The sequence below is a fragment of the Indicator indicator genome, chromosome 22 (assembly GCF_027791375.1).
Source record: "Indicator indicator isolate 239-I01 chromosome 22, UM_Iind_1.1, whole genome shotgun sequence".
Classification (NCBI taxonomy): Eukaryota; Metazoa; Chordata; class Aves; order Piciformes; family Indicatoridae; genus Indicator; species Indicator indicator.
This window is the reverse complement of record NC_072031.1, coordinates 4,442,668-4,461,611: the sequence shown is the minus strand read 5'-3', so window position 1 is coordinate 4,461,611 and position 18,944 is coordinate 4,442,668. Positions and strand designations below refer to the sequence as shown.

At 37.7% G+C, this 18,944-nt stretch overlaps 1 protein-coding gene across 1 annotated transcript in view; it reads right to left on the bottom strand.

Annotated features, from left to right (window-relative positions):
* Positions 1 to 18,944, bottom strand: part of PARN (poly(A)-specific ribonuclease) — a 50,060-nt gene that overhangs the window by 25,656 nt on the left and 5,460 nt on the right. Inside the window, exons 9-20 of the mRNA XM_054390832.1 lie at positions 18,458 to 18,496; positions 16,533 to 16,575; positions 15,826 to 15,906; positions 14,915 to 14,971; positions 13,816 to 13,893; positions 12,670 to 12,713; positions 12,143 to 12,185; positions 11,453 to 11,528; positions 9,711 to 9,821; positions 9,557 to 9,626; positions 5,276 to 5,331; positions 2,602 to 2,688 (exon numbers count right to left, since the gene is read on the bottom strand). Of these exons, the coding sequence (XP_054246807.1) occupies positions 2,602 to 2,688; positions 5,276 to 5,331; positions 9,557 to 9,626; positions 9,711 to 9,821; positions 11,453 to 11,528; positions 12,143 to 12,185; positions 12,670 to 12,713; positions 13,816 to 13,893; positions 14,915 to 14,971; positions 15,826 to 15,906; positions 16,533 to 16,575; positions 18,458 to 18,496 (785 nt within the window). The remainder of the gene's footprint in view (positions 1 to 2,601; positions 2,689 to 5,275; positions 5,332 to 9,556; positions 9,627 to 9,710; positions 9,822 to 11,452; positions 11,529 to 12,142; positions 12,186 to 12,669; positions 12,714 to 13,815; positions 13,894 to 14,914; positions 14,972 to 15,825; positions 15,907 to 16,532; positions 16,576 to 18,457; positions 18,497 to 18,944) is intronic.

Genomic DNA, 18,944 nt, shown 5'->3' with positions numbered 1-18,944 from the left:
ACCAGCAATCCAGGATGGTCCTGGATTGCATAGATGACAACTTCCTCCTCCAAATGGTAGAGGAACCAACGAGAAAAGGTGCTATGTGGGACCTTGTTCTCACCAACAGGGAAGGGCTGGTAACCAATATGAGGCTCAGAGACAGCCTTAGCTGCAGCGACCATGAAGCAGTTGAATTTAAGATCCTCAGGGCAACCAGAAGGACGTATTCTAAGCTTACAACCCTAGACTTCAGGCGTGCAGACTTTGATTGCTTCAGGGATCTGCCAGTCAAAGTATCATGAGACAAAGCCCTAGAGGGAAGAGGGGTGCAGGACAGCTGGTCAGTATTCAAGGACCACCTCCCTCTGTCTCCAGGAGCAATGTATAATAACAAAGAGAAAAGCAGGGAAGAATGCTAGGAGGCCTGCCTGGATGAGCAAGGAGCTGGTGGACACACTATCACTTAAAAGGAAGCTCTACAAGGAGTGGAGGAAAGGACAGCTGGAATGGGGGTATACAAGGAAGCTGCCCGAGCAGCAAGAGACCTGCTTAGGAAAGCCAAAGCACAGTTTGAATTGAATCTAGCCAGGGAGCTCAAAGGGAACACTAAGAATTTCTACAGGTATATTAATGGTAAAAAGAAGCCTAGGGAAGGTGTGGGCCCTCTCAGAAAGGAAACAGTGAAATGGTCACAAGTGACCTGGAAAAGGCTGAGGTTCTCAATGACTTCTTTACCTCAGTCTTCACTGCAAGGGCCTCCAGCCACACTCCTGGAATAGTCATGGAAGCTAATGGCAAGAACCAGAAGGAAGAACTGCCCATCATAAGTGAAGATCAGGTTTGTGATCACCTGAAGAACCTGAAAGTGTTCAAGTCCATGGGACCCGACGGGATACACCCACGGGTACTGACAGAACTGGCAGAGGAGGTTGCTAAACCCCTCTCTATTATATTCCAAAAGTCCTGGCAGTCTGGGGAAGTCCCCACTGACTGGAAAAGGGGAAACATTACTCCCATTTTCAAAAAGGGGAAGAAGGAAGAACCAGGGAACTACAGGCTAGGCAGTCTCACCTCTGTGCCTGGCAAGATCATGGAGCAGATCCTCCTGGAGGCACTACTGAGACAGAAGAATAGTGAAGAGGTGATTGGGTACAGTCAGCATGGGCTTACCAAGGGCAAATCCTGCCTGACAAACCTGGTGGCCTTCTATGAACAGGTGACAACATTAATAGATGAGGGGAGAGCAACTGATGTCATTGACCTGGACCTGAGCAAAGCCTTCCACACTGTCCCACACCACATCCTGGTCTCCAAACTGGTGACACAGGGGTTTTATGGGTGGACCACAAGATGGATAAAGAACTGGCTTGATGGCCACACCCAAAGAGTGGCTGTCAATGGCTCCATGTCCCAGTGGAGGCCAGGGACAAGCGGAGTCCCTCAGGGCTCAGTCCTGGGACCAGTCTTGTTCAATATCTTTGTGGGTGACATGGACAGTGGCATTGAGTGCACCCTCAGCAAGTTTGCTGATGACACCAAGCTGTGTGGTGCAGCAGACAGGCTGGAGGGAAGGGATCCATCCAGAGGGACCTGGACAGGCTGGAGAGGTGGGCACAAGCCAACCTCATGAGGTTCAACAAGACCAAGTGCAGGGTCCTGCATCTGGGTGGAGGCAATCCCAAGCACAAATCCAGGCTGGGCAGTGACTGGCTGGAAAGCAGCCCTGAGGAGAGGGACTTGGGGGTGCTGGTGGACGAGAAGCTCAACATGAGCTGTCAATGTGCACTTGCAGCCCAGAAAGCCAACCAGATCCTGGGATGCATCAAGAGAAGTGTGGCCAGCAGGTCAAGGGAGGTGATTCTCCCCCTCTACTCAGCTCTGGTGAGACCCCACCTGGAGTACTGTGTCCAGTTCTGGAGCCCTTTTTACAAGAGGGACATGGACATGCTGGAACATGTGCAGAGAAGGGCCACCAGGATGATCAGAGGGCTGGAGCACCTCTCCTGTGAGGACAGACTGAAAGAGTTGGGGCTGTTCAGTCTGGAGAAGAGAAGGCTCCGAGGTGACCTTATTGTGGCCTTCCAGTATCTGAAGGAGGCCTACAAGAAAGCTGGGGAGGGACTTTTTAGGACATCAGGTATGGAATAAAGCTGTAAGTGGGGAGATTCAGGCTGGACGTGAGGAAGAAGTTCTTCACCATGAGAGTGATGAGAGCCTGGAATGGGTTGTCCAGGGAGGTGGTTGAGGCCCCATCCCTGGAGGTGTTTAAGGCCAGGCTGGATGAGGCTCTGGCCAGCCTGATGTAGTGTGAGGTGTCCCTACCCACTGCAGGGAGGTTGGAACTGGATGATCCTTGTGGTCCCTTCCAACCCTGACTGATTCTATAATAAAAAGATCTCTAAAGAGCAGTTAACGAGGGCAGACATTTTCAAAACATCATTACGAAGACAGTCCACAGGACACCGTTCAAAAATTACAAAAGGCAATTCATCATTACCAATACTAGGAATAAGTCTGCATCCACAAATTAAACAACAACCAAACCTAAAAGGTACTTGCTAATTAGAAGAAGTTTAAATATATATATAAAAATACGGAAGAACAGACTATATCACTCACCAAAGGCACTGAAAAGCTGGTAAAGGTCACTAGTCTTCCACTCTTTGGGAAAAGTGACATGAAGAACATGATCTCGTTTTGGCTGCACTGTGAAACAAAAAAGTATTTGTTAAAATAAGAATCACTCCTATTATTTTTAGAATATCCTAAAAAAAGCTATCCAATATGGTCAGGTAGCTTTTCTTTTTCTGTTTTTTAAACACATAACTAAGGAAAGGAAAAAAAAAAAAAAAAAAAGGGAGAGCAAATAGACCAAGACCTCTGACACTAGCTCAGGCACTGATAAAAAAGGGCCTGCAATTATGCAAGACAACGGTCAACACAGCAGTTACCTAGAGGCCTCTAAAATTCAAGCTCCTAACCCAAACACATTATGAAAATAGGACAAAGATTTGCAAGTGTACCAATTCTCTAAGGAAGTGACTGCAGCATGTACTCAACTATAGCATTAAAATACTAAACCAAAATCATTCACAAAAGCTTCATTAGGCACACACTAACAGTTGCTATAATAATATAGTTGTAACTCGGCATCTCATAAATGAAATATTGAAGGCTTAACAAAGCCATGGGAAAAAAAAAGTTTCATAAGGTTTGTTCTGAGCAGTTACCTGGCTTGCTTCACTTAGGAACTTACTTTCTGAGTTGAAAGAAAATGGAAGACCAGAACAGGATGTGCCACATGGTGTCTAACTCACCAGTTCATGCTGTACGCCTAGTTAACAGCCAGCAATTCAAAGGTTTAAGTGTTTTCAATTCAGAAGTCGAGAGTTGTAACTGTAACAACTCCAGTTCTTGGTGTTAGAATTGCCCTTTTCTATTGATTAGAGACAAGAATCTACTTCCAACTCTCCGGTATCAGTTTATTCCTAAAACCATGTTGAATCATCTGTTAAACCTCTATACATTCTGCCAAGAAAAGTGAGAAATATTTGATTCATATTCTGCTCGACAGCCATTTTGTGCAGCAACTTCATTCCTTCTGAAGAAGTTGTTAATAAACAGTAACAAAAATTTAAAGAAGAAAAAAAAAGAGAAAGTCACTTTCACATATTAAACACCAATTAACCTAGCACACGTTGCCAAACCATTATTTCTGGAAAAAAAAACCACACAAATTTGCTATAACACTACAGAACAGACAAACCTACCCATACTTATGACAGTCACCTAGTTGGGCACCTCACCTTTTTTTGGAAAAAAAAAAAAAAATAGTCTCCAAATAGATCTACTTCAGAAGTGTGGCACTATTCTTTGCATGCCTTTACTTCTCTGCAAAAGTGCTCCTTACAGGCAACAAGCAACCAGACAGCTTCCTCAACCTATAGTAGCATTTACATCTCAGAACAGAAATAAAAGTATCTAAAGCAGCAGTCAAACATGCCACCCTAAATGCACTCCCCATTCTGAAGCTTACAAAGTCACCCTCATTCAGATTCTGCTGTGACATCTGCATCAGTCTGTTCTACAGGAGTGGCTTTCAGATAAAAGAGACTTTCAGAGGCAGGCTCTTTTTTGGCAACTCTACTTGGCAAATTATCAAAACAATCCTGTAAGTTGGCTAGCAAGTGGAAGTAGCATCTTTACAGATTAGTAGCTTTGGCATTCAGTCAATGACCTGAAGTATTTATCCATTCTTCCACTCAATATCAAACAGTTGGGGAAACAAGTATGCAACATAATTAGATAACCATTCCAACACATCTGCAGAGGCAGAGCTTAGTGATCTGATCACCCAACTGCATTTAAACATATGCCCTTACAGCATTTATTTTCCTCTCCAGTAGTTGCTTCCATCTTTGTAGAACTGCATTCTGTTACTATTAAACTAACATCTAATAAAGGGTCATTCTCCAGTCCGAGCTTTTCAATGCAGGGAATGGACAATGTCTTAGTATCAACATTGCTTCCAGATGGGTATCATTTTTAAGACATTTGTGTATCTGACTTCACAGTACAAAATTAAGCTTTCTCCTGGTCGAACACTAGCCTGCCACACAGGGCTTCACATTTTCATAAGCCAAGACATCAGTAGTAACTCATTTGAAGTTTTCTCCGTCAGTGTAACATCCCACGGCAGTAAGGAAATTTATATTAGTAAAATTTGTTTTCATTAAATGTATTAGCAATTCATTATAGCCTCAGTTCTGTAACCTGAAATAACTTGAAATGTAATCATAATCTCACATGGTAGAAAAGTTCCAGTGTTTTGATGAAGTTGAGCAAAGGAATTGCTGCACACAAATTGTGAAGGAAAGCAGCCAGATTCTCAGAACTCTTCATTATTAACTAGTTTGCATCCTGCATTTACTGCTGGGCTGAGGGGGAAACTGTTAAGACCCTACTTTGTATGTTTTATGGTACTTAAGAATAATTACCCAAAATAAGCATAAAGCTTTAACTTCAAACTCAATTACATTTAGTTACAATATTAGCTGTTTTAGTCAATACCTTCAATCTCAACCTAGTCAATGCAGGCTCTCGGGTCAAATTTGAAGAACTTAATGGTTTTACTACTTAATTCAAGAAATGGGGACATCATTTGATAAGTGGCCAATAACCTAAACACAGCTGAAGCCCCATGCTTTAGATACACAATAATTAACCCTTATACTTCCTCCTCCAGGAAATTTGTTGGAGTGGTAGTAAGTTTACAATGAAATAAGCTACTTACGGTCTGGTCCTTCCAGATTGAGATATGGTATGTCCATTACTCTCATAAGAAATAGCCTGAAGCAAAATGGAAAAGCACCATTAGCAAAGTTCTGCCTAAAGTTAATAAACCTTCCATTTGATAGATTTTAAATGTTGCTTCTGAAGAAACAGAATTAATCATCTCAATCATATCTTAAGCTATATTAAAAGAAACAGACCCTCTGAGGAAGTCCAATTCATTATCTAACACTCCATATTTAAAAAGTTACTTGGCACCATGCTAATAATTTTACTTATTAAACAAAACAAGAACAAAGAAGCCTTAAGCTGTTAACTGCTGAAAACCATTACAAGAAGTAAGGAAAAGAACATTCAAAAAGTAGCAGCTTTCTGCAGTAAGAGCCAATTACGTGGTGGATATTGAAAAAGCTGTCATTTTAAATCCATGTATATCATCCAGTTTTCTGAGCACTGCATTATGCTTTAGACAGAATGGATCTTAAAACCTTAGAACTGCAAAAGTCATCATAACATTTTAGTGGAGATAACCAAGATGAGTCTTCTGCCCTTTTAACATGTAACAGAAGAGTCTCTCAGAACATTCAAGCTTTCAGAGCTTGAGGTTTTGTATGAGCTTTTATTGAAAGCTCGTATTTAGCTCTGCAAACCTACTTCCCTCCAAAATAAGCAGCCTAAAACCCTGTCACTGGTGTAGTTGCCATGTTCCTGCTACAAAACATTAACTGTGTATAGTGTTCACTAGAGAGCTAAGTAAATAACTTTACTACTCAAACTTCAAAAAGCTTCTAAAATGGTTATCAGATTACAGTTATAGTATTCACCTAAGTAACAGCTGACATATATATAAAAACATTAAGGATGCAGGCTGAGCTATAATTTTCTAGAGATTCTTTGTACCAAATTGCAAATTCACTCTGAGTTTTTTTAGGAGTTTGAATATGTTTTTAGGGTTACTTGTATCACTGAAGTATCTACTGGAATGCAGCCGTTAACTTGTCTTTACTATAAATATTTCTACAGATCATCATGCTATTCAGATCAATAAAACATACTGTTTTCATTTCTCTACACCTCTTTCTCCCCTTGGCCTCTAGTTACATCAGAAAAAGAAATACAACATTCAAAGAACCCAAAGAAGTAAACCTGTCATTCCAAGTCAGGTAAGGGCTTGTGGGTAGGAGCAGGGAGATATGGAAGAAGAGATGTTGCTTTAAACAAAGTAAGTTTAAAAACAAATTCTCAAATCAACTCTTAAGTTTACAATACAATACAGCACCTGAAGTACACACACAGAAGTTTAGCTATTACAATATAAAAAGTCCCATCATCTCAGCTTGTGTTAATCGGGAATTACTCACAGCAGATTGTTCACATGAACATAATTTTTCAAAGACAATGAAGCATAAAGATTACACAAATGCATCTCTGGAATTCATGGTTTATTGAGTTGTTCACCATGTAGCTTACTGAATTATGCCTAAAAGAACCAAGCAACTCTAAGGCAAAGTCTGTTTTTAATCAGTTCCACTCTTACAAGAAGTTGAAACTAAAGATTTTACCTATTGTACATCATTAACCTGATATGAACATTAACCTACAAGCTGGCCACCATGCCTGAACAGCAAGTCAGCAAGTTCCAAAACTTTGCTGACATAACGAAAAAGGTCAAAGTAACTACTGAAAAAAGTGAAGGCTAAGTATGTAAAAATCAAAGTCTGATTTTTCAGTTTTAAGTTTACTCCTATTATTCACATTAGTGACAAGTCTATTCAAACAGAAAACATTCCCAAAATCCTGTCAATCACACCAATCATAAAAGTTCTATCTCTAAAGTGTATTTAAGTATTAGCACTAATACTCAGAGATCTAAGATTTTATAAGCAACCTAAATAATCAAAAAGAGGTCTGCTTTAAAGAATATTTTCAGGACTATTTTGATAATAGTTCAAACTGAGAACATTGCTTCTAAATAACTGCCTTACAATAAACTACTCTGGTCAGCTTCTTTCAGGAAAAACTTTTGTGACAGATAGTATAACTTTCATTTGTTTAGCTTACTGTTTGCATGTTGTAGTTTGTGTTTTGCTTGAAGAACATGACTACAGCACAAAGGAAAAGGTTTCCTTGTTCTGATTGCTGCCCACAGGATCAGGTAGAACTTCTGGAGGAAGGAGGAAGATAGTTTTTTTTCTCCCCAGGTGGAAAAGTGGTTGTTCAGCTAGGGAAAGCTTCTAGACCACTAACTAAACTAGGTGCAGCAGGAAACTAGCTGGCAGTCCAGAGCATACCTACAAAAACCCTGAGAAGCAACGTACTGACTATGGACCTTAAGATAACGAAGTAAACTCCACAAGCCCTGGATGCTACTTGCAGGTGCTAAAGAAACCAAGTGCTGCAAATACAGATTTGGTCTGCAAGGGCATATTGAACAGAGCAAAAGACTTGTACATTTAAATATCTAATGGCTCTGACTTCTGATATGTACCTAAGTGTTTTTTCTTAAAAACAAAAAACATTAAAGAAATGGAGTTGTCTTATTCTGGTTTATGAGTTTGCATTATACAAGAAACACAAGCTTTAAAAATCCAAGCCTTAGTCTGGTCACTGTAAGTAAAAGGTGAGACAGTCTCATTTCCAAGCTCCGACTGAGGTGAAGTGGCAGATGTTAGTTATAACATGGCACAGCTTCTAAGATCACGTGAAAGTAAGACATGGCAAGTCTTCAAAGTCTCCATGATTCAAAACTAACATATAGCTTTTCTGAAAGAAGCAGCTACAAGTTCTGAATAATGACAGAGAGGACAAACTTCCTTTCTTCTTGTAAACAGTAATGCTTAAAAAAAAATGAAAAAAATCTGTTCTCCCTACAATTGTTCTTATCTTCCCATTGTGTTAGTTAGGCAGTGTTAACTCTGAAGCCAGAACAGACAAGGCAGCCTTCTTTCAAAACATTGAAATGTCACCTTCAGAGGAATGTCACATATGAAGTACATAATTAACTTAAAAAACTTAAATTCTATGTATTATTGTGACATAGTTTCAGAAGTTTCAGTTTGTATTTGTTTCAGATATACATCTCTAGGGAGAACTGAAAACATTTTGGCTAATGACCGAAAAAACCCAACCCCCTCACCTGGCATCTACTAGTTTGCACGTGTGTGTGCACTGGTGTTACTGAAAACAACCCTGTGACAAACCCTATCTTAAAATTAAATTACACTGGTTAACTCTATCATCACTTTCACATTCAAATCAAGTGGTGATTATGGCTCCATCTTCAGTCTAAGGAATGTGCATACAATTCGTAGTGCCTGCTGGAATACATGGAGTTACTGCCTCATATGTCTGTGTCAGGAGAGTCATCACCTAACTTCTGTCACTATAGGAATTTGGCTTCCAGACCAAGGAATGCTGGAAGCCATTGATCACAACTACTCCCTGATTTCTACAGGCCATCTGAAGTTAAAATAATTAATTTTAGTAACTCCTGTATCATAGTGTTTGAAAGCCTGGAGTTTCTTCTTTAAACAGAGTAAGGCACTATTAACTTATTTTAAGTCCTTCATCTTTACATGACAGCTTATACTATCTTTAGAAGCCTCATTAGGTAAAATGTCCAGATTAAGTATGCAAAGTATCAAATCTATGAATAAAAACTTCTGGAATTCTCAAGTCTTACTTCAATTTGTTCAAGTAATTTGCATGAAGATGCAATTCAAAAGCAAAACACTGATCATAGCATCCTAAATACTAATGATCATGTATGTTTATTATGCCTTCTTAAAAATGGGTTACTTGATAATGTTAATACAATAGCTCTGAGTTATTTTGATTGATATTACACTAAGGGTATTTTAGTTTTTCCGGACCGTTTGGCATACTCAATTTTAACTATCACCAGGTTCTGACAGTGTCCTACAACATAAAGAACATCTGACCAGTTTTTCTTCAGCTCTGCTACTCCAGAAATGATTTTCTAAAATGTCAGTATACTCTCAACACCAGCGTGGACAAGGCCATTAAATCAATCCAGGTACTCTTCTAAGTGTCATTTTACAAGTGAGCAGAAATGATACCATTCTTGTCAAACGAAAAGGTATTTACTTTACAAACAGTGGCCTCTTTATAGCATCACTAGCATGAACTAGATAGCCAGTCAAAATTGAATTGTAAAGAAAAATGCAGTTAGCCATTGATTCTGAGGCTAAAGATACATATTCTGAGGCCAGTGTTACATGCCCATATTTTTAGCAGGTCTTTTAATACAACCACCACTTACTTGTTAAAAAAAGGTTCAATGAGTTCTGATCTAGCAGACACATGGTTTTTTGGAGGACTGAGGAATGAACCTGATGAATGAAGAAGAAATTCAGTATGTAATAAGCAGCTACAGACAGCACTAAGGAGATGTTTGAAAAAGACTACATAGATACCTAAGAAATTAGCCATGGAAATGAAGCACAGTCCAGTAATGTAAGCATCATATCCTGCTTCATGAAGTTGTTCGGCAGCTGTATCATAACTTGGAAAACCTTCTGCACTTTCTGAGGAGAGAAAAAAATAATCATTTGTAAACAGGTTATCACAGAAGTTCAAGGCAGCCCTGTATGCTTATCCACACGCTTATTTTGTCAGAACATAACATCGTTTGGGTAAGTTTATACTACTTTCAGAATTAGAGATAATTCATAGTTCTGAAATTTCTGAAGTTCTAAAAAGAGGACAGCTTTGTTTTGTATTTTTAAATAAGAATAGACTCCAAGGATAGGAACTTAAGTTACTAATCACAGATCTACTCAGCCAAAATGGAGTAATAGTTCTAACATGAGAAAACCAGGATTACCCACACAGCATAATTTTTTCCTGACTGTCTTGCATTCAAAAGAACAGTCAGGCTAATTGAAAACTCAGCTATTAATCTGTTTGCCAACCATCGAGAAGTATCCCTTGAATCACTTCTGAAAGTAGACACCTTAATAAGAACTTTTCTGAAGTATCCAAAAGTGCCCAAGTCTCAGTAACAGAAATATGTATGGATTTAAAACAGTGATACAAAAATACTAGAGTAAATTTTACAATGAAAATCTATACTTGTTGCATTTTGTAAAAGAAACCTGCATCAGATTTTTTTTTTAAATAGACGCATGTCCCAAAGAAAACATACTTTTGTTAACTTTTCATTTATTCTAGTATTCGTAAACATGTTTTGCTTTGAATGTTCTGAACCACATTAATCATCTCCAACTAAATCCACTTCAGAGTTAGTTAACTTTTATGGTCATATTCTGCTCAAGAAAAAAATGTAAAATTATATTACACCAGCAAAAAATAGTATCTAACAGCTGCCAAATTATGTTACATCCTGAGAAACAGCTACAGAGGACATGCCACTAAAAGCCTGCATGCGATTACTACACACTCCATATTCACAGTACTACTTTGGTCTAGGCACCAAAAGCTCCTGCTCATTGTCCAAGGAGAATGTAGATAATCCATCTTATTATCTCTCCTACTTTACTTAGTTACTACAGCCTAAGTGTATCTGTTCTGCACATGCAGCAATGTAAAAGAAGTATGTCAACTTGTAGTTGACTAAGCACTGAGATTTTTCCCTTCCAACATATTGTACTGTTCAGCATTTCCCTCCTTTTCTAAACCAGAAGCTTAAGAAAAATTCCAGAACCTTGAGATAAGCTTGCCCTCTGATTAAATATCCTTTTGTTCACCTGAAAGCAAAGAAAGCTCTGAAGGAACTTTATTAATTTCTAGAACTCACACTCACTCTAGAGTCACTACTGTGAGGTGGGTTTTTTTTGTTTTATTTGTCTGTTAGAGTGCTCTGGCTTTGATCTGAAGGACAGCAAGAGCAACCAAATTAAAAGCTTTTAAACCAATTTCAAGTTACTCATCAAAAATCAACATAGAAACCAAAATGCCATCATTAGAAGACAATGGAACTGTTGTTCACATCCATTCTTTTATTATCTGAAATAAAGTGGAAGGATTCCTACTGACTTCTGAATTAAACTGCACTACATGTATGTTGACCACATTTTAAGTCCCTTTTATCACAACAAATTTTTATAGAGAAATTTACATTTCAGACCAAGAACAAAAAAAAAAAAAAAAAAAATCAAAACACTTCAAAACTAAGACCATTTTGATATATCCTCACCAACTTTTGGAGGGCTGAATGGAACCTCTTTTAAACGTTTTTCCAGTTCCGCAAGGGATGTATTATTAATGATCTCCTGCAAGAAAACACGTAATTAACTGCCATTGCTGAGCACATTTTCCCTGGAAATTGAAATCAGGTAGGACAAAATGAGTATTTACTGCTGCCACCTTGTGTTCTCTAAGGATTTATACATTCAAACTAACGCACTAAAGTCTGTCAAGACAAGTTTTAGAAAGTTAACTTGCCTCACCAACAACATGGGTCACATGCATGTATGAATACTTTTCAGAACTCCTGATGATGAATTATGTCTAAGTGGTATTTCTGTTTGAATCTGGCTCCGCACATGCTACACGTGACAGAGGAAAAGGCAGCACAAACAGCAAGGCGAAATAGCCTCAATATTGATTCTAATAGTTGATGGCATTCAAGGTGAGCATTAGAATGTGCTCGCTGACTGAACACTCCTGAATAGTTTATAACTGTAAATACTGATGACTTCAAGAAATACAAGGACAGTGGAAGAAACCAGATAATCAGAAAGCTGCTACTATACTTCAGGTTAGCTGAGCTGCATTACTGAATCCATATGTGTATATAAAATGTCGCAAAAATAACAATTATTAACTTCTTCAATAGCAAGAAAACTACAAATCTCACACAATCTTTAATATTATATTAATTTACCTTAAAAGGTTGTGTGCTTGCCATCAGTTTGGTATCCAATAGCCTAGAAACAAAGTAAAAGCTAAATAAGCTACAATGGAAGAATGTCAATTTTGCCAAATCCTCAAGAGTGTTTTGGTGCACTAGCTGAGAAATAGCAGCTTCATTCTACTGAACAACTACTCTCAGATCTTAGGGCAGCTGAAACACACCTCGGCTTTGTTCAGCATGAAAAAAAGACATCAACAAAGCAATAGCAAGAGATGCAAACAAATAACAAACAAATCTTGTTCCAAATGTAGTGCAGATTCAAAACACCAAACATCTTGCCAAAACCAAGGGGCTAGCAAAGCTGCATCTTTTGCCAAATAAAACATTTACACTGCTCTTCTGGAAAAAAGATGCTACAGAATACTTTAATGAAACTTGTATTTATCAAAGTTGATCCCATTTTTATTTCCAGTAATAGTTAGGTTACAGGGCTAGGACAAAATGTCAGCTTGCTAAAACTATACTAAAGCAACTGAAAATTTTAATTAAGAACTTACCGGGGAAAGACGCATGATGTTACTTCCTTGAAATCACTCAGGTCCTAATTTAACATTAAACCAGGAGATAAAATCCAAAATAAGTTAACTGTGTATCAGTTTCAGCACAATACATTGCAGTAACTACAATTAGCTTCTAAAACTCAGATACAGTGACTGATTTCTCACTTTGTAAGGGATTTATTTGTCTGCATTACCATAAATAGCACCTGCAGCCGCACAGAACTACAGCCCAGTTATTTCTGATTTGTTTGTGATTCGCAAGAGAAATGCTCTACTATTATAGCATTCAGACTACCTCTAAACCCAACTGTGCTAAGAGTTCTACTTCAGTCTTCCAGCATTTAATATTTCAATGGAATATAAGCAGTCACTAGAGAGGGGGAAGTTGCTTGCCTGGAGGTTTAGATCTTCCAAATGTCAAAAGTACAGGAACAAATGACAACTGATTACATCCACTACAGTCTGAACAGGTCCCAAGCTTCCATCTCCTATCTTATAATCATGTCCTCCCTGTAACTCCCACAAGACCTTGAGAACTGCAAGTAATACAACCATCACGTGGGCCATGCTTTCAATGAAACCTTTGGCTTCTTCGATGTCCTTGGTGCCAATACATTGCATAGTTCAACTTAATTGTGCAGTCATGAACTGTTAGACTGCCCTACTGGTATCTCTAATTTCCACATCTTCATCCCAATGAAGATCAATCCTGCTACAAGATTTGTTATTCTTAATTGTACTGTATTATATGAAAACATATATTTCCCACTTTGTAAACTACAAGGGAATGACTACCTGACAAACCAGTATCTTGACATCAGTTAAATTAGCCTAACATTATCCAGGCACTTTCTGAAGTACTAACAGATAACAGCAAGGAACCACAATACAATTCCAACATTTAATTTGAACGTTTTTTAAATGTCAAGGAGAAAAATTCAATCCAGCTAAGCTTTCTACATGAAGATTTAAGAAAATAAGACAGTACCCCAAAAGTAACAAGTGTTCTTTTTTAAACATTTTGTTGTTGTTCTCAACAGATTGTCATGTAATTCCATTCACAAGGAAGTTTGGAGCTAAGACTGAAAACAAAATACATCGAGGAATTTACTTAATCATCTGAATACTCCGAAGATTACTTACATCAGGTAGAGGACAATAGAACTGGTGTATGGTATGCATAACATCCAGCAGCATATTGTGCCCAATAACAAGCTTGCCCTGTGAAAAGAACATTGCTAGTTACATTCCAATCATGGCCATGGAAAGCATGATGCATGTTGAAAGCACCTATCCCAGACGCAAGCCAAGAGCAGCTGGGAACAAATACAAATCAAACCTCCCAGGCTTTCTGCCTGCCCCCCAGACTCCCCTATCCTCTCAGAGAAGCCACTGTTTTCCTCTACCCACAACCACTTATCACAGCCTGCAGCAGCAGTTCAAAGTGTTAAGATGCACTAGAACAGCTACTTACAACTTGGTTCCCAAACGTAATATATTTATGACTGAAGTAAAGTGATTTCTCAGTCTGCTAGCTTTTAATTTATAACTTATACAGCAACTTACAATATGTTCTTGACAGTTGTAATAAACAATAGTTATTAGGGGCATGATCTGGCTTCTCACAGTGCAGAAACCTTTCATGCCAGATGCTGCACAAGCAAATTCCTTCTTGAAAAAATACAGGAAATATTTTTATGTCAACTTTGATTCCTTTGACAAGACAAGCTTTTCTGCTTTCAAGCGTCCTCTATTTTCTAGAGAAAACATTGTGTGTAAGTTTTTGTTGGGTGTTTTTTTTTCCACAGAACAAAATAATTATACTGAGGGGATAGACATACAGCTAAAGCCTATTTTAACTAGAAGAATCAAGCAGAAGAGAACCAAGTTACCTTTTCTAATTAAATCTATGCCAGAAAAAAAACCAATCAACATTCTTTAAGACACAGAAAAAAAGCCCTCAAAACTTAGTTCCTCAAAATAATCCCTCAGCCCTAGGAAACTGGTATTGTTGACTCGTAGCAGACAATGAGATTGTTCATGTCATTAGTTTGAGAGTTTAATTAACCGACTATACTCAACCATTGTAAAATATGAAGCAACATCAACAAAAAAAAAAAGCAAGAAGCCACTTCAACTTGCATTTTATCTTATCTTCCAAAATATAACAGTGAAGGATTCTTTCTTGGAACTTTTCTTTTTCTTACAACCAAAATGGATATTAAAAAACACATCAGCTTACAGAATTAGCAATGGCATGAACGACTCTGGAAAATCCTACTGCATCATTCAATTCTTCCTGTAAGCAAAGATTCTCGCATCAGTGAAACAAATACTGTTAAACCTGTACCTGCCAACTGGCAGACACACTAGAACTGTTTCTCAGTCATAACCAAGAACAGACAACAGAGGACATGTCATATTTGGATGATACGTAGGGTCAAAGCAAGATGCTGCTGCCAGAATTCCAGTTTTATATGTAGCTCTAGTTCACAGTGAAGTAGGGCAAGTCACAAGCTATTGTAGTAGGTTGACCCTGGCCACAAGCCAAACATCCATTCTTTTGTTCACTCCCCTTTCCCAGGAGATAGGGCAGACAAAACCAACAAAACAAATTCAAAGGAAGGCAAAAGCACTCATGAATCAATACAATTACATTTTACCAAGAAAAGTAAAGGCTGTATGCACAAGTCAAAAGAATTCATTCACCACTTCCCACTGGCAGGCAGGTGTGCAGCTGCTTCCTAGGAATCAGGACCTCAGCTTGCAAAGATAAATACCATAAACATATCCCCTCCCAAACTCTTGCTTGCCTCACCATCCTACTTTCTTTTGGGGAGGATGGAAAAGAAAGAAAGTCTTGACACTGTGCCTCTCTGATACAGCAGATTCATAAAAGGAGGGATTCACTGCTCCAGCATATTGGTTCAGTATTCTGCAACTATTTATTCTTTAAAATTTTCTAGAGTGCATCGCAATTCTTGCTCTACTGCAAAGCCTAAGTTATCTGGTAGAACTTGGAAGACCAATTTCATGTGACAGTCACAGTCAATCAAAAGGGAAGACACCAAAGCCTATCAAACTCCTCTGTACAACCAACTGAAGTCATAGATCCTCCCCCTCTCTCTTTCATATAACAGCAAACTTATTTACCTGTTCTTTTGCTTGTTTCTGTTGTTCTCTTCTTTTTCGCTCTTCTTCATTTACCTTACTAATAACAATATATCTCTCCTTCTGAAATCAAAAACGGATAGTTTGAGGAACAACTCTAAGAAGCCCATATTTAAGTCCATTACAATGTAAATGTACAGAAACTTGCAAAGAAAATTAAGTCATACCTCAGCAGCAGTTTCTTGGCAACATGACTGTTTCTAATGTAAGCACCACTTTATCATCTACTCAGCAAAGCCTACTTTAGAAAACTGTATTAGATTCACCAAACCTAACTTTTACTGAATTAATTTTTCAGTTTCTTCACACTTCCTTGTATAGAGTGGATTTAAAATGTCTTTTGAAGCACAGATTTGTGCTATGAAGTGAGGATACAGCATGTGATGCCACTACTTTTCTTCAAAGATAAAGATTTAATTTTCACCAACAATGAATGCCAGATTCACTACATCTTAAACACCTTTACTACACCGAAAGAAAAAAAAAAAAGCCACACAAATACATGCTTACACTTCAGACATTGGTCAGATGTTACATTTAGAAACTAGTTCATTGTATTGCATTTAAAATGTTTTGCATTTTGCATAACAAAGCTCAAACCAGATCTAAAAGCTACAAAAGTTGGTAAAATTGAGACATACAATTTCCTTTAAACAGAACAAACGTTATGTGGCAACATGCCTAATTACCTTATCTGACTCCAAAGTTTCAACATGGATACCTTTTGGATACCTACATCAAAACAAATGAAAATAAATATAAGTAGTTACTCATTTGGCATTTAACATATTGAAACCAAACAGGACTTCACTAATTTCATGTTACACTATTACTGTAACTCTTAAGTGCAAAAGTTCCTTTTTAATTTAAAATAATGGAAAGTTTGACAAAATAGGCTAGTTAAATTTGCCTCCTTCCATCAGACAACAGCAGCTAGCACTAATATGTATTTTCTTACATAATTTCCCATTCTATTGCTATGGAGCCTCTAACTTCTTATTTCAATAATATAAAATAAAACAACATCTAGATACTTCATTACAATGTAGAATCTCTACTCTCAAGAAGTCCAAACCCAAAACACTGAGATGAGAAACACAAACCCCAAAACACAAATGAGAAAGCTCTCATTTACTTGCAGCCACACACAGCTTCTTTGGTGATTACAGGCCTTTAATGTCACTTACTCTAGAATTTATAAACAACCTTGAACTTCCTGCTAACATAAAGATCTAAGAGGAAATATTAACACAAATGTTATTGCTGCTACAGGGTTGCCTCTATTCACCACAATCATGTTTAATTACCAAAGTACTACTATACAACTGATACCAAGGTCAGAGAACGTCGTCTTCCACTGCTCAACAAGTAGATACTACTCTAATCTTCTCATTAAAATGAACTAGCCCTGAATATATATCCACCACAAAACCAGCATGTTTCCTTCACCTTTTGGCTCCTACTAAATCTAGTGCTCATGAACACATACTAGAGTATGACTGTGTCCTCTCCACCCTGACATCTCACACAGCTTTTAACCTAGACCTCACTTTCAGGCTGCTTCATGTCACAGACTTCAGTCACAGCCAAACACGGTTGTACAAGAGAACATTTCAGTAGACAAAATGACCTGTGAAGAGCTCAGGACACAATGGCAATCCATAATCTCACTGTTTTCTGCTTCAATTATCTCCATTATAACTTCACAACTGTGCTTTCTCTCACCAATATACCACACACTGCACACAGCTGAACGTTAAGAAAAATTCAGTTTATAAACACACCCTTCCATCCACTGAGAAAAGATGCAAGAATCTGAGACAAACCTAACACTATGTGCTACTGGAAGTTACAGGTATTATATCAATATCTTAAAAAAACACACACAAACTCATGAAAACACCTCTCTTTTCAAGATTAGTTCTCAAGGTCACTTTTTGAGATAACCATTTTATGTACAGAAGCCTTACTTTATCCACTTCCATTGTAAGTAACCAAGAACCAGCTATTGTTACAACACTGAATTAACTAAATGTACAAAAAAAAAAGAAAGACTTCCACTGTATTTCCCACATTTTACTAGTGCATCAGAACAATGAAAATCTCATCTCTATGGCCTTATAGTTTCACCTAAAGCATTAAGGGATATATTTAGGCAAAGATGAGGGATAAAGCCAAGAAAGGAGAAGAGAATCGCTACCAGAATTAGAATTTTTAAGTCATCAGAAATGTTAAGACTTCTTAACAGAAAAATATGAACATACCAGTACCTACTACATAGCTAGTTGTTTTTCAAGTAAAGCCCACAAGCACATGTACTTTCTGTTCATTAAAAACCTGACAAGTTGCATTTGTTACATAATTTTGGTCTGTGCTGATTAATTAACAGATTTTAGACTTTAGGAATGAGAAAATAAATACTAAGTTTTAAAACATTCAAATTAATTATCACAAACCAGTGTAATGCAATTTATCTTCTAAATATTACAAAAGTCTACTCTTAGAAGAAAAAGTTTAAACTAATGACCTCTGAGGTTAGGTAATGAGATCTTACCCAGATTTCTTATCAGAAATACTAAAAATATACTGCAAGGCAGTATTATGAGTAACTTACTTCCAGCTCAAGGTCTGATAAATTAATTTCCTCTGAAATCTGAAATAAAAAGACAATTATGTTACTAATATGCCTCTTACAGAAGTGTTTCAAAGTAATAATGTTCAGGTAGTCAGCTCTATGTTCAACTATTGAAAGGCTTTTCAAGCACAAGCACTGCTAGCTATAGGCTTGGAAGGGTTTTCCTGATATTCAGTTACAAGCTGGCATCTACATCATTCCATACAGTTATCCACATATCTTCTCATAAGTAAGTATTGTTCAGTCATGATCGAGTATCAGTAATGTTACCTTACCCCCAGCTGCACAATGTTCTGCTATTTCTAAATTCCTTATTTCTTAAATTTCATTTTTTAAAACATCTGAAGATTCCAAAGCTAAGCAGATTTTGAGAAGGAGACACTCTAAAAACAGTTTCAATAGATGGTGTCACCTATGAATAACTGATAGCTCAACAGATTTGAGAAATTTGTTTATAAAATGCATA